The sequence below is a fragment of the Frieseomelitta varia genome, unplaced genomic scaffold (assembly GCF_011392965.1).
Source record: "Frieseomelitta varia isolate USP_RPSP 00005682 unplaced genomic scaffold, Fvar_1.2 scaffold_778, whole genome shotgun sequence".
Lineage (NCBI taxonomy): Eukaryota > Metazoa > Arthropoda > Insecta > Hymenoptera > Apidae > Frieseomelitta > Frieseomelitta varia.
Genome location: NW_025110565.1, coordinates 384,673 through 396,669, shown reverse-complemented (window position 1 = coordinate 396,669; position 11,997 = coordinate 384,673). Strand labels below are relative to the sequence as shown.

Sequence of the window (11,997 nt, the reverse complement as noted above, 5' to 3'; positions counted from 1 at the left end):
ATATTTTACATTTCATCGGTTACAGTTCTCGATTATCAAGGAATCAGTGTCATTGAATTATGAATCAGATTACTGGAAAAAATTTTTTCCTCTTTATCGAATATCTCGACAAGATTTATTGCTTAATGTCGTCTATGTTAACTATATTTTTTAACGATAAGAACATAAATTACGTAACACAATGCAATGTATATTTGTAATTATAATGACTTTTTAAATGAACGTTATATAAAAATTTCTAGCGAATGATGCAAGAAATATGTATCTAACAATTTTGGGCATAGGATACTCGTATGATACATTGATTACTATTATTACTAACCTAAGTAACGGTTGAAAGATATGATTGGTCACTGCTGTAATTGATTGACATTTTGATCGTTTAAATCGTGTCGTTTCATTTGCATGTATATAGCACGTAACTGCAGACACGCCGATCAGGATTTCATCATACGATCCTTACCACGTGTTCGTTGAACTAACTTAACACGAAAACCATGCCTCTAACTGCAAATATTAATTCAAAGATTACGTCAAGATACAGATAAACCGATTAAATATATAAAACTAAAAAATAATCTTCTAAATGATGAAAAAATACATTTCAACGTAGAAAACTTTAAATAATGAAAACATAAAATTTAATATACCCAATAAAATCATTCAATAAATATATACATATATATATATATATATAAATATTTATTGCTTATTTCTCTTCGTCTATGTATGAACTTCAATGATAAGAAGGAAAATTAATTTCATTATTCGTAGAGTTGATTATTCCGATAAGATACGATTTTCAAAATTCGTAATCGAACAAAATTCGAGCAAAATTCGACTACTGAACGCTACGTGGGACGTTAGACCTCTAGCGGTTGGCTGATGAAACGCAGTGGACGCTCTTCCGGGGACAAAAACTTTCAGTTTATTCACGTTTATTCTTGTCTGAACGGCGGTCTCCTGCAGTCAGTGTTTCGCGGTAGTATACGGTGGTACACGTAGCAAGAGCCGCTCACAGTGTGCTTTGTGACTTGCTACACAGTGTCACATTCGTATCTTAATAAATCCACCGTACGAGCCGGCATTTGCCAGAAATGAAGTAACGTCGAGCTACGAGATTCACCCGTACATGCCACGTTCTTCTTTACACACCATAAAATCACCAAGCATTCGTGTGCTTAACGGCAGGTACGTGTGCAGACTTCGATTTACATTTAAAATCCATTATTAGATTCACGTTGCCTCCAGTCACTGTTCAAAGGCTCGTAACAAATGCTAGATTTAAATCACAAAACATACGGAAAATCAAAACGATAATTAGAGTCGTTTACAATTGATCGATATCCAAATTGGATTTCCGCGGGAAAATACGAGATTGGCGATAATGAACTGCGATTAATTGCAGATTGCTTGAGTTTTCATTCCTTATTCTGAAATTCATTGGCACGTTCCGAACTGGTTAAGCAAGAGAGGTTTCGCAAATATGGATAGTGTATTTTCGTACCTAGATCTAGGATGTCACGTCGATCTGGATAGCGTCGATACATTTGCAATTCTATCAGGTCTCTATCTTATTCTTTTGTTGAATTCTAACCGTTGGCACGTGGTTACATATATTTTGAAAAACTTCATCCACATCTAATTAGTTATATTCAACTGTTATTTAGCGCAAATATTCCACCTATATTTTTGCATTATGATCTATACAAACTAAAAAAAAAAATATTCTGAAATTTTATTTCCTGTTTTACATCTTACCTTCTGAGTGCGAACTCCTTGCGAGTTTCACATGCACAAGCTTATCGATTTAATTTTAAATGATGTTAGAGTCAAGGATCATAACCACATATCGTTCGAAAGAAGCACAACTTATTTGTAATGCAAATTTTCTCATACGATCTTGCGTTTTTTTTTTTTTTAACTTGAAAGTCCAGATGTAGTAGCGGCTACTGAACAGCTGTTTTCGATGATACCTAATTTTATAAATTGGGGAACTCAATGTAATAAGAAATAAAAACAAGAGAGGGAATTTGTAGAAACAATAATTTGTACCTAAAAGCGATGAATTACAAACTTTGCAACGTGTTTCATTAGTACAGCCACGCCGCGCTACGAGAGCACGTGGTGTTAAGTTGTGTGGACGCGACTTGTATGGTTCGTATAGTAGTTCCATCGCATAGTATCTTCGTATGATGTAACTTCGCGTCGATATTTCGGACCTGCGCATCGAAACTGCTGTTCTCTGTGTAGACTCATTCGTTCGTTACCCTTTCACGACATGAAAATCGATTTTTCTTCCGACTAATTCACACTTTTGATCACGTCACTGTATTCTTGCACTGTACGCTTAGCAACATGTAACACAATATCTAATCTACGAATTTACTGATATTTGACTGTGATAATCATGGTGAAAAATAGTTTTTGGTTTCCGTTTTATCGTTTCAAAGAAATGATGACTGAAGGAACTTCTTGCAGCAAAAGTAATGAATTGCATCATATTATCATTACCAATTGCATCATATTACCATAGCAATCTACAGTCTAGGCATTTTCATTTCGATATTATATTTTCAAGGATCCAATATTTTTATGTTTCTTGTGAATTAAATACAATCTTATTCGTTATCTAAATTTTAATCTTTCAGTGCATGTACGTTGTATGTAACGAAAAAAAAAAAAAATTCTCGGTTTCTGAACTGTGGCATCTTATGGCATTGCCAAATAACACGGGTTGATGCATCAGAAGGAAAGAAAGATATTTCTTGGAATGTGAGAAGAGTTTGGCCAATCCTGTTTGAGAATAGAAGGGATTCGACCTTATTCGTACAACAATAAATTCTCGGAACCAAAGATATTTGGTATTCTTAATACCTTTCTTAGTACCATAATTCTATTCTGGAATTCTGAAAAAAAAGATTTAAAACTTCAATACATTTTTATTCTAAAGAACTTTAGGAGAAGAATAAATCTGAGAAAATAAAATTCCTAGAAATATAATGTAAAGCCTCTTCAGCTCGAAAGAAAACGGCTTGAAACTGTTCAAGAATTCTTGTGTGATATCACTGACTAAAAGCGTTGTAATCTTATCAGACATAACTATAACGAGATTGATTTTCCTTGTTACATATTCATAAAATATAAGAAAATAATATATATTTATGTAATTATTTTTGACTATTTTATTCGACTGTTCATAGTTTATGATTTTTTTTTTTTTTTTTTTGGCGAAAATTTTCTGTTGTCTAAAAATAAAAAAATATATATATATTATATTATTGTACTTATATGCATGCGTATGTACATACGAAACTAGATTAAAGTTGTGAAACTTACTAAACTAATTATTATTGAACGTCAGTCCAAGGATTGAATAAATAAAATTGATTACCCGCAATAATCAATTGCTTCATTCGAAATGCTTTCTTCCCTTGCTTTCATTGCTTTTGAGTGGATAAATGAGTTATGGAGATAAACCTTGACATCTGCAATGAGCTAGAAAATCTAGTCTCAAGGTGACCCGGTTTTCAAATACGTTCAAGGAACTTCGATACAGGTGACTATATTGTAACACGTGTCTGCATGTCATGATGCTACTAAACGAAATAAAATGATTAATGAAATAGACACGAAAAGGAATTTTAAATACTAAGCAGTACGTGAAAACACTGTAATTATCATATCCCTCTTCATAATTTATCTATTTCAAATAAATGACGTCTAACATTTAACTTCTTTCCTTTCTTGTTATAGAAGGTTAATCTCGCATAATAATTGTTAAATAAACATCAATTATAAAATTATATTGTCACAACTTTATTTTGAAAATAACAGTAGCTGGATTATTTCGTCAAGTTTCCATGAAGAAAAAGTAAATATGTAAGAATATAATGTATGTAAATAGTGCGTAGAAATTACACGCAAGGAAAAATCTGAAGATAATTATTTGACTAAACAAATTCACGAATGGAAAGTGGTGATTCAAAACACGGCAGAAAGTATCATTAATCGATTTCCTTTCTCATTAAAAACTGGACCATTCGAAAGTTAAAAATAGCTGACTTATTTGTAGAATAACTGTAGAATAAAATACGTGAAATGCTAATTATTCCGGTGGACAAATTCATTATCGAGCAACTTGGAACAATAATCAATGTGACAAATCATTATAATTTTTTTATAAAAAATTGTTATGGAATCTATAGAAATTTTGTGTACGGAATCTATTATGATTTTATGTAATTGCCTTAGAATTGCACAGAGCAAGTAATTAATTACATGATATCGTTCTTTATCTTTTCATAACCTTTTTCTCAATACATACTTGATAAAAAAAATTCAAAAATACATACTTGATAAAAAATCTGAAAATAATATTTTTCTCTAATAAATAATTGAAAAGATTATATAAACTTGATTGTTTGAATTAATTTCCTCTGTTTGATTCCAAGCATTTAACCTACAATTAGGCCAAAATGAATCATTAATTGTTCAAAGTTTAATAAACAGAATTCGATTCAAGAAACAAACAATTATATTCATGTAACAGATGTGTTTTTCCTTACACTGGTCCATAACGACGCAGTTTAAAAGAATAATTATATCTATGTACATAACTGTTACGACAAAGAAATAACTTATTATAAATTATTGTGAAAATTATCAGAGCAACTTGGTTTTGGATGACTCGTAAGAGTCAAGTATCGAGTCACGCACAATAACCTTATCTTCTTATTTACTTGTATTCTAGATAATCTTTTCATTTTCATCTCCTACGTCGAATGTATCTCCAAAATATTTCTTCTTCTCGGTTTTTTATAGATATTTAGGGTTAATCAGTAATCTGATGAACTGTAAAATTGACTGCAATGAATGAAAGGTTAACTTTAAAAGTTGAACGACCTAATTTTGCACGTAATACTCACTCTCGTAATTGTCGCCTTAACAAGGATAGATTAACGATTAATTAATTTCAATGTGAATAGCTAGGACTGTTGGTGCAATTAATATGTATAATAGTTTTGTTATCTGTTTTTACGTAACTTGTCGGTACTTTTGTCGAAACATAAGTAATCGTTAGAGGGACGCATTAGATGGAGCTAAAGTACAAACTAATTACATAAGGTCTTATTCAAATGAGTGTACGATTTATATTCAGTAAAATGGTGATGATTGTACATCATAATCACGTCATCTGCTAGAATGCCATTATACTCATATCATTTTTATTTTATTCACTTATCAAATGGTGTTATTTTATACTTGAGCTATAACATTACATTCAACGTTAATGAATTTGTTGTATGTACCGTTATATTCACATGCACATGAAAAAATAAATTGTTATCCGTAACATATCTTGAACCTCTTAGTTCGAAACGTGCAATTATATTCTCAAAAGCAATTCTGTAATTTTGTCTTTCGATCTCTTTTCTATTCAGAAAGTGAATAAAAAGTATAATACTCACTAAGCATATGAATTATTATCAAACGTATAGAAATAGCAAACCAAATGTAAGATGGAAAAATTTATTTATAAAAGAAAAAAATAAGATAAATCTTCAATTTTAAATATCGGACGTTTATACCTGGAAATTTTCGGGTGCCATGTTTGAATTAACTTATAACCTCAAACCATAATATTTTATAATTGAACAATCCTGATTGTCCTTTTTCAAGACATTCTGTTTTATTCCGATGCAGATATAGGCAGATGATTTCTGTTAGTGATTCAAATAGTGTACTGTATTTTAATTAGCACCTCCGCAACGCGACGGCGCGAATGTGACACTGTATTGTCAATGTGGCGCCTTCGTAAGGCATCTTTCGATGCAGTCGCACAATCGTACACCTATAACTTCTAACCACGTGTGTAACATTTTCCGCAGCGTCATGCCGATTATCTCTTCTTCTGTAAGTTACAATTTCCTCTCATCTCGCTTTCTGAGAATTGTTGGCGAGTGAAAAAGAATTTGCACAAATTAAGGCTTATTATCACCACGAGAGAAACATAAAACTTTATCTAGAATATACACACCTTGTGCTTTATGTGGAAGTTAGTTATATATGTAGAAAGATTTTCTAAATGAAACATTTTCAAATTCAAAGCGGCATTGAAGTCAACACATCAAGCATAAAGCTTCTAACAACGATGTCTAATTTTTGGTAAAATGCAGTGTATGATTTATCATATCAAGGATAAAAATATAAAAAAATATTTAATTAGTAAATATAGTTTAATGACTAACTTCTGTAATAGAACCTTAGCTACCGACATGTAAATTATTTCATAAGATAAATTGCGTGCGATTTACGCTTAATTTGACCAGATGTCGTAAGTCAAAGCTGTTCTACCGGTTTTCTGTTTATCTTACAATAAATGATCTGTGGTGAATGAAGTTTCAATCCATGTCGGATGCATACTAATAATATGTATGCGTGCATTATGAAGATTGATGTGTATTGCATATACATACATGTATTTAATCTGTTATTCATTTATTAAATACATATTAATAATCGAGCCAAGTGTTAGGACTTTAATTGTCTTGAAATCTTTATATTTTATATATTGTTTATTTTTTTCTTAAGGAATACTTTGACTTTACAATTTTTTTTTATCAAGTCTGGTGTGAAAATCGTTTCTTCTAGAATTCTGAATAGTTATTGAAATGAAATAACTTAGAGATTTAGGTGATCGTTCTCAGCTATTTTTAGACTCCGACGCGCACATCCGTTAGTGGTTACCGTATCACAAATTGCTGACGGTTCTATATTTTTGAGGACAATGTCCGGAGTTTACGTCAAAAATGATCGATGAATGCTGTTCTCAATGGAACACTTTTCTACGGATTCACACACGAATAGTATTTTTTCCTGGTACACTAGCAAATATCATTATCGATCAATTTTTTTCTTTTTAGTTTATATATTTTCCAGTTATGGAGGGATTTGTAAATGTACACATCATAATTATGTAAGAAGAATTTTGAAACAAGCAAGATTGCATAAAGCTAGACCAAAATAAACGTCCAAGTTTACCTAACTTTCAGTTAATTTCCTATATTATTATCTATCATTATTTCTAATTATCTAATTATAATCTGAATATTATCTAAGTATTATATCTAAATATAATCTAAAAAATAGATAAATTTTTATTTTACTGAAATATTGCAACATGGAAATGTTAAAATTTTACATTTTTTTTCCATGTTGTTTTCCATATTAATTACAAACATTAACATTTTATAATAAAAAAAAAAATCAAATAATTCAACAAAGATAGCCTTTGTTTAAATTCTACCATATTTGCATTATATAATAATATTAGCGAACAAAGTCTTTTATTCATTGGCCAAGATAATTATGTAGGTTATATTTATATATCCTCGTGTATATCCTTCATGTGTATAATATTTCATTCTCCAATTGTAATGTATTTAAATAAATTCATTTACATAGAGTTAAACGATATTTAATTTATTTCAGCATCAGTTTTACATAACTTTATAAAGATTATTTACGTTATAGATTATGTACATAAGAAATACTTTGGTCAGTCATTGTCACATAACATTATCTGACTTGTTTAATTTATTTGTGTTTATGTTGCTCGTATTTATCACAGATATAATAATTGTAATCTGGGGGTATCAAAATGTATGGCAGTCTTAAATATTTCGAAGATTCAGTATTATCTAAGATTTCAAAGATTGGAAAGCAATCAAGGAAATTGATTCCACAATTAAAGAGATTTTAAAGATTTTCAATTTATAAAGATTTAAAAGATTTCGAAATTAATTAAGAGATCAAACACTTGAAAATTATTGAAAAGTTATAAATCACACCGTTATGTCAATCATTATATAGGGACCTATAATGATCCCTTTATCCTTTATTAACGGTTTTAATTGTCTTCAAATCTTTGGAATTCTTTAATTGTTGTTAAAACTTTGATATCTTTAAAATTTTTAAATCTTTTAAAAAGAATGTTTAAGAATAAACTTCCTATTATTCTAATATAAGTCTTTTCTAATCTTAATGAATATTTATTGTTTTATTTTGTATATATTATTATTATTATTATATGATATTATTATATATTATTATATGATATTATGAGAAGATAAGAATAATTGTTAACGTTGTGTCAAGTAACATTCTGTGTTAACATTCTATATTAATTTTTTTTATGTCAGACAGTGACAGTTTTGCATTTCCGCTTATAGGTCATTAATGCACGCAGAACCGCAAGGTCTTGAAGTTGAATATTGTCTGTAAACCATGCTTCACATTTTACGTAATAATATTTCAACTCTGTGTAAATCATTAACTGATTTTATTGTTGCAGTGTAATAAAAGACAAGTTTTTATTTTTACAAAAACCCTTTTTTATTTTTACCTCAAGTTTATAGCAAATATTTCATTTTTACAATATCCATTAAAATGTTAATTTTCAAATTTTAATAAATTTTGTCACAAATTCCATATGCAACGACCTACAGTGAGAAACGAAAATATTGTTTGTTTTATTTTAATTTTTACGACGTCAGTAGCTGTTAAAATATTGTCTCATTCTACCGATAAAATTATTATTTCTAACTACATTTACACTTTTTGCAGAAATTCAGTTTTCATCTTATTTTATTATATGTACGTAATATAATATAATATAATATATATAATTGCGATATTTATATTCTCATGATTATAATTATGATATATTATTCAATGATAATATCTCTGGAGGAAAGGAACAAAGGATTGCATGACTAATCAAACCGATTTAATGATAACAATTCCAGTGAATCGAAATATATAATCCATTCCACTTTTTTAATGTATAATCAGTGCAGTGTAGCACGTGGGTCGTAAAAGCTATAGTCTTATTTCCATAATTTAACGTTGTACATCAAAGAATTATTAGTTCAAATAGATGACAGTAATATTATGTCATTTTTCATCGTTCAACTCTAATTCGATACATAATATTGGAAAATTGTTAACAAATAAATAAGAGGGAGAAAGATAAATACTTGTCTCTTTGATTTTGTTTTAAAAAATGTTCATATTTGTAGTAGTAAATTAGTTAGATTTGTAATATTATATTTCTTGATGTCAACATTTTTTTGTATTATTAATTTTGCTTATTACAGATAACGTATATTAGTTAAACCAGGACACATACGGACACATTAAAATGGTAATTACGAATGAAAATATCATTTTACAAAAGAACAAAATGATTGTTATATAATTTTATTATAATGATCGTCTTACAGGATAACAAAGCGCCGACGGAAATGGACACTTTCCTGCCCCAAGATGGGTCCATGGATGGTGTATTGTCCAAGTAAGAATTCATTATACAGTTTCATTTATTTGTCTCAAGTTAATTAATTTCAATTAATATCAATTAAAGAAATATCATGAGTTAAGGTATTATCATGAAGCGTAACAACTTTGTTGATTCGATAATCAAAAATATTAAATAGACTGAAACTTACTCAGTGCCAGCATGATAATTATACTATAATCTTTGCAGATACAAAGTGCAAGTCGCTATACGAGATATAGAAACCGGGCAGGGTGATGGAAAAAGCTTCGACCCCTTTAGTGAACGAAGAATTGATAACCCGACGACGTAAGTCGCGATAATGAAGTCGATATGAAAATGTTTAATAAATCGATGCTTTTAACTTTTATACTGCACACTCATGGCCATGACATCTAGTCAAAAAGAAGCAAAATATATGTTATTATCTGTGTTGGATAATGTTAAAAAATACAGTGCTTAAATACCACACACACACACACACACACACACACACACACATTGTAAACAATATATTTACAATCAAATAATTACACCAATAATTTCTTTCCAGGGACGGTGATACGTTAACACACTTACTAAAAGCAGCACTTGGAACGGGTATATTATCCATGCCAATTGCTTTTAAAAATGCTGGGCTTGTCGTCGGTGTATTTGCCACAGTTCTAGTGGCGTTTGTGTGCACACATTGTGCATATATTTTGGTAAATAAATACCAAGATGTCAAGTACCGAAGTAATAAATTACTGACAATAAACCGAATCAATATTTTAGGTAAAATGTGCACATGTTCTTTATTACAAAACGAGGCGCACAGAGATGAGTTTTGCAGATGTAGCAGAAGTAGCATTTGCTACGGGGCCGCAATGGGGTAGAAAATTTTCAAAGCCAATCAGGTAAAATATCTGGCAAAATATCAATAATAAAATACAAATTTACATTTATATTTATAAATTGGTTAAAAATATTTAAGGAATCTTGATTTTAATAGAACACTAATAGCCACAATATATCTGTAGGTACCTCATACAGATTAGTTTATTTGCAACATACTTTGGCACCTGCAGTGTGTACACAGTTATCGTTGCTGCGAATTTTAATCAAATTATTAAGCATTATCATGCGGAATCTGAGATCAGTCTCCGGCTGATGGCAGCCTGTTTATTGATTCCAATGATACTCCTTAGTTGGATTCCGAATTTGAAATATCTTGCACCTGTTTCCATGGTGGCCAATATATTTATGGGATCAGGTTTAGGAATAACATTTTATTATTTAGTCTGGGACATGCCACCCATTACGTCTGTGCCTTTATTCGCGTCCATCGAGGACTTCCCACGATTCTTCAGCATTACTATCTTCGCAATGGAAGCAATAGGTATTGTACGATTATCTAAAGAAATATTTATTATGTGTTTTACTAAGAGAATAGTGTTCTAGGAGTTGTAATGCCATTGGAAAATAACATGAAAACACCCCAACATTTTGTTGGAATTTGTGGTGTTCTTAATAAAGGAATGTCCGGAGTTACGCTTATCTATATTTTACTCGGATTCTTAGGATATGTAAAATATCAGGACCAAACTTTAGATAGTATCACATTAAATCTACCAACAGAAGAAGTGTAAGGATTATAATAAATAACAACGAAATTCTTATGTAATATGATTGCGTTGAAATTATTTGTTATATATATATATATTTTTTTTAGAGCGGCTCAAGTTGTAAAAATATTAATAGCTCTTGCCGTTTATTGTACATTTGGACTACAATTTTACGTTTGCCTTGATATTGCATGGAATGGTATAAAAGATCGATTTCAGAAAAAGCCACTGTTAGCAAATTACATTTTAAGAACAGTTATGGTCACAGGAGCAGGTGTGTAATTTTGAACAAAAATTTTTTCTTATAAGATATACATTCAGTTCATAAATAATAATTTTGGAATTCTAGAAATTTTAAAAAATCTCTGTATGTTACAGTCTTACTGGCTGTGATTGTACCAACTATCGAACCTTTTATTGGATTGATTGGTGCATTTTGTTTTTCAATATTGGGACTCCTAATTCCTGTGTTCGTCGAAACTGTAACTTATTGGGATGTTGGTTTTGGACCTGGAAATTGGGTAGCACTGAAAAATATAATCATATGCATCATTGGTCTCATGGCCTTAGTTTTTGGATCTCGCAGCGCATTATTACAAATCGCGGCACTTTACAGTTAAGAAAAATTGGTTTTCCAATAGATATTCCAATATCCCTAACTTCAGAACTGTTTGGGAGTCATTTGACAGATTTTAATGCAATAAATTTCTGATAATTTTATTCTTTTATGCAGACAATCATGAAAATCAAAATCGGATGTAAATTTAAAATATTAATTTATCTTATAAGATATATTTAATTAGAAATTTGGAAAAATTTATATCAAAGATTTAGATACAATTATATTATGCTTACAAGAAGTGCTCTAGTAAGATAGATTGAATTTTAACCAATATAATATCAGTTGTTGTGCAAATGAAAGCTTGAAGAATGAGAAGTTCGAAAAGCGACATTCGATATAGTCAAAATAATAACCTGTGCACAAACAACGTATGTTATAGGGTGAGGAAGGTTATATGAAAAGATTTAATGATTATCAAATGACTAATTTCA

General features: G+C 30.0%; 2 protein-coding genes and 1 long non-coding RNA gene across 4 annotated transcripts in view; 1 reads left to right on the top strand and 2 right to left on the bottom strand.

Annotated features, from left to right (window-relative positions):
• Nucleotides 1–927: 927 nt before the first annotated feature.
• Nucleotides 928–11,997, top strand: LOC122535832 (proton-coupled amino acid transporter-like protein pathetic). 2 transcript variants are annotated; one of them, XM_043667682.1, is made up of 10 exons: nucleotides 928–1,191; nucleotides 9,162–9,208; nucleotides 9,288–9,358; nucleotides 9,551–9,649; nucleotides 9,894–10,044; nucleotides 10,115–10,236; nucleotides 10,360–10,718; nucleotides 10,781–10,964; nucleotides 11,052–11,218; nucleotides 11,323–11,997. In XM_043667682.1, exons 2-10 carry the CDS (start codon nucleotides 9,206–9,208, stop codon nucleotides 11,562–11,564), a joined length of 1,398 nt encoding a protein of 465 aa, XP_043523617.1. In that variant the 5' UTR covers nucleotides 928–1,191; nucleotides 9,162–9,205; the 3' UTR covers nucleotides 11,565–11,997. The 2 variants fall into 2 exon arrangements, with proteins under 2 accessions (XP_043523617.1, XP_043523618.1); XM_043667683.1 differs by lacking the exon at nucleotides 928–1,191 and adding an exon at nucleotides 5,788–5,916.
• On the bottom strand, nucleotides 3,824–5,764 carry LOC122535839. Its single transcript, XR_006308280.1, has 3 exons — nucleotides 5,592–5,764; nucleotides 4,929–5,436; nucleotides 3,824–4,866 (listed from the first exon to the last, which is right to left on the bottom strand). It is a non-coding gene; the product is annotated as an uncharacterized LOC122535839 (long non-coding RNA).
• The window catches only part of LOC122535835 (DNA-directed RNA polymerases I, II, and III subunit RPABC5), a 3,626-nt gene continuing 2,631 nt past the window's right edge, over nucleotides 11,003–11,997 (bottom strand). Inside the window, exon 3 of the mRNA XM_043667690.1 lies at nucleotides 11,003–11,471. The gene's annotated coding sequence lies outside the window, so the exon portion shown is untranslated. The remainder of the gene's footprint in view (nucleotides 11,472–11,997) is intronic.